General features: G+C 31.9%; 1 protein-coding gene across 1 annotated transcript; it reads right to left on the bottom strand.

The window, feature by feature from the left end:
* Positions 1-3,103: 3,103 nt before the first annotated feature.
* On the bottom strand, positions 3,104-4,303 carry fd102C (forkhead domain 102C). Its single transcript, XM_085946262.1, has one exon. It carries the CDS (start codon positions 4,301-4,303, stop codon positions 3,104-3,106), a length of 1,200 nt encoding a protein of 399 aa, XP_085802388.1.

Below are 4,303 nucleotides of genomic sequence, written 5' to 3'. Positions count from 1 at the left end.
TATTATTCTGGCTAACAAATGATTATTACACACTAAGGATTATTAGTTTTCACAGTTATTAAAATGATATTTTAAACAAAATAACATCTTACAAGTGTTCCTCTGTACCCATATTATTACATTACTATTTGCATTTATATTATTTATGAGTCAAATATGGAACATTCTTCGACCACAATTTGTATCGGTAGGTGTGTTTGAAAGCCGTGTAGACAATGACGATTTTATTTAACGCAAATGACTCTGAAAATTGAAAGGGAGCCTCCAAATAGATCAAAATAGTCATAAAGATATTAAATTATACCAAAATCAAAAAAAAATGCGTACCTAGGTATTAATCACGAACTGAGAATATAAATTCATGAAAGCTGTTTAACAATAAATGATTGGTAGAAAGCTCTTGTAAAACAATGCGTCTATTTATGCGAGTAAATTTAATAAAATCAAAGCTCTAGAAACAAAAAAGCCAGTTCCTATTTATGAAAAATATTGGCAAGTCAACTCAACTTTCTCGTATCTCTTTTAGAGTTATAATTTATAAAAAATGTATTCTAAAATGTTATATATTATTATTAGTTATATAAAAATATTTATAAATACTTTTTTTTCAGAAATTTTACCTATAAGAAAGATATGAGACATTTTTAATGAGTCGTTAATATTTTACGAAAATAGAAATTGCCGTTTTCGTTTCGAAACCCGTCAAATGTTTGTGTAATTTAAGTAAGTATACAATGTATATAAAAAAAAAACAATTAATCGTTTGAATGCATTGTATTTGGAAAATTAAAATTTGATAGTTTTTACTTTTTCGAATGGGATTCAAAATCAGTCAATTAGTCGGGCCTCTATGTCACTAAGCAAGGATATGAAAGTATTGTAGAGCAGTAGGTACCTATATTATAATATGAAGTTTAAAAAAACAAAGTGAATTTATTAAACAAACGTTTCAATTTAGATGTAGGAAAAATTGAGTAACATTTTAAATGTATATCTACTATTGAGGTTCACAGTAAACTGTACTGTGCTGGTAAACATTTCAAAACGAATCAAGTCAAATTATGTTGGGATTGGTTTTTAAACATGGCTGAAATTAATTAAAATTAACTTTTGACGCAAATTATTACTAAATTATATGATAATTATTGGGGTACGGATTATAATATCGTTACCAGACTATTGGGTTAAATTCGTCTACAAGATGAAGAGTGTCAACCCCTTTTCAAGAAAACATTAGGTATTTACATATTAATAATTACAAGATAAAAAGAACTTTTTATATACAAAATTTTTAAATTTTCTGTTGAATCATATAAAGTTGACTTGACTAGCTTAGACGATCAAAAAAAATTGTACTTGACATGTCATATTGATTTCCATAGTAACGCATGTATACCTATATTAATAATTTAGTTGCTGGGACCCCAGACCCCTAACAACCAATAATGGTGTCGAAATAACTTTTCATACAAAACATAAATAACTGAAAATGAATTCAATTCTATTTAAAGATGGTTAAAAGTATTAAAAAATGCATTGGTATCGTGTTCTGATATATTCTAAAACTTTCAAATGTCTAGCTAGTCGGAAAGTTAGTTAAAAATCGATTGCAAGATTTGTACCGGACAAATAAGAATACGACCTAAGAAAATCGTTGTAAAATAGGAGTAAACATCAGATTATAAATCTACATTTTAAACAACAATTAACTTAAAAGAAGCAGAAAATAAACAAACGTAAAACTGTCCACAAAAATGTCATTTTAATTTATTGGAAATGCGTCACATTTATCAGAGATATTTATTTCAATACCTAATAAGAATATTATGTTGATAATAATAATTGTGGGCGAAAGATGTTCCGGACTCAATTATTTACATATTATTACTTTTTCTCTACTTACAACAACGGTTACATTATTATTAAGTATATTAATTTAAGGGTTGTTTTCTACCAAATAAAATTAAGTAAGGTACACATTTTTACAATACTTCCGCCAAAATACAAAGCTTGCATACTGCGGTCTCTATAAGAAGGATCAGGGTTCAAATCCTGCGGTCTGGGTAAAATTAACATCAATTATTATGTAGAGTAGAGTTTACTTAATTCTCTTCCCATTCCGATGTGTCCAAAATTCTTCGTTATTATAATATTTTCTAAGTAACCACAATATTAGTGATATAACAATACATAATCCAATACGAACTGTACGATTAAGCGCATTTGGAATGTTTTATTCAGTTTCATAATTTATAATAAACAAAAGATGTAATATTCTATATAATATAGTTATTGCAATGCTAAAATCTATTTCCTGTATTTTTATCGATAGACACTCGTTTACAGATGTCAGTAATAAATAGGTAAGTAGGTATTTTCGTAATTTAGTATTTATTCTTAAAATTAAAACAATCGAAAAAATACCTTGTTTTAAAAATATTTTTTTAACGATACTTACACAATTATTTAGAACAAATTTTATTTAAATAAAGTAGGCAATAAGTCCTATTTCAAGATTATTTTTTCTGCATTATTATTCGAATTTATTTTGGTACATATATACATAAATACGTTGGTAAGTAGGTATTTTGTGTTTGGAATAATCGTTTTTTTATATAAACGGTCAGGTAGGTAGGAATTATTTCAAAGTATCTACAAGCTTTAATAAGCTCAAAGAATCATCGCTGTTCTACGTTAGAGATTAATTATTTATAGGTACAAATAGATACCTCAGTATTTTATTCAGTGCTTAGATTTTAGAATGATCGTAAAAATACTCTTTTCAATAAGAAAGTAAAAATAACACCTTCAAGTAGGTAAGTACCTACTTATGTAATATTCAAGATATGTGTAGGAGTGTAGGTACATAATTACATTAAAAATAATGTAGTTACTAGGTAGGTAAATATTTACAATTAATATAAAATTTATGTAGGTACCTATAAGGGTTGCTTGAAAGAAAAAAATACATACCCATTCAATTAAACTGATCAATTAATATTTTTCTTCCTAATTACCAACATACCTATCTTTCTTAAAATGATTTCTAGTTGAAGTTAAATTATTGATGTTATTAAACATTCTAATTAAAATTAATATTATTCTATAACTCAGAGTTATTTGCAATATCATTTGTGTGATGGTGATTGGGACTAGATAGCGGTTGACCACGTCGTAGTGGCTGATTTGCCGCAAGATGTTCATAATACCTTCCAACGAGCGCCTGATCGATCGCCAATCCTGGAAACACTCCCCAATGACTCAGCAGAGGATACTGTAACCCCTGCGGAGAACTTCCTGGTTGATCATTTGAGAATCTATTCTGGTGGACATCTTTTTCTGAGTTCTCTAAAGAAAGGTCTTTATCTTCTTGGTCACTCGCAACTACATCTATATCTTCATCACCGTTATCTTCGTCTCCGCTGCTGTTGAAGTACGTCTTGGCGTAAGTGGCCTGCTTTTTATGTATTTTTTCTTCATGACGCATGTGACCATCGTCCGGTGCAAGTAGAGATGCTACGTCGAACTGGCGCTTTCTTGTGATACCGGGAAGAGGGGCGAATACTGCAGTTGGGGTTGGTGGCCAGAAATGTGGCAAGGTTGGCAACCCTGGAGGTGGTGTCACAGCCAATGGCGGAGGACTAGGAGAATCATTTCCTTCATCATCAACAGCCAATCCCATATGTTTTCGAACTTTTCTTTGAGCTTTTCTCCTACGAAAATCACCTTTGCGGAAATCATCAACATTTGCTGGGTGTATCGCCCAATAGTGTCCTTTCCCATTAGCACTTCTTCCTGCTTTTATAAAACAGTCATTCAACGACAGATTATGCCGGATTGAATTCCTCCATCCTGGACCCCGTGATCTGAAGTACGGATAGTTATCCAAAATATGTTGGTAAATATCAGACAACACCAATTTTGTATCTGGTGAGCTGAGAATGGCCATAGCAATTAAACCGATATAACTATGCTGAGGTTTTGGCTCTTCTGGTTGTAAAACTCTGTGGTGGAAAAGCGACATTGACAACGCCAGTCGAGGGCCGTATGGTCCTGGATATGCAGGACACAGTGGAACAGGTCCAGGGTAATGGTGCAGCTGAGAAAAACGAAGTCTTTCAGCCATGGCATAGTTATACAGTTGTAAACGGTACTGGTCGAGCGGTAGAAGTCCTGGTGGTAACGAAGGCGCCGTCGATCCTGATCCGGTGTTTCCTCCAGGGTTTGGCTTGGCTAAAGATGCCAATGGATACGGAAGAACCGTTGTTCCAGGCCCTGTCGGGCTGTCACCATTACTACACAT

The sequence above is a fragment of the Rhyacophila brunnea genome, unplaced genomic scaffold (assembly GCF_057557595.1).
Source record: "Rhyacophila brunnea isolate RB1 unplaced genomic scaffold, BYU_Rbru_1.0 scaffold_19, whole genome shotgun sequence".
In the NCBI taxonomy this organism is placed as follows: Eukaryota; Metazoa; Arthropoda; class Insecta; order Trichoptera; family Rhyacophilidae; genus Rhyacophila; species Rhyacophila brunnea.
This window is presented reverse-complemented; position numbering and strand designations above follow the sequence as displayed.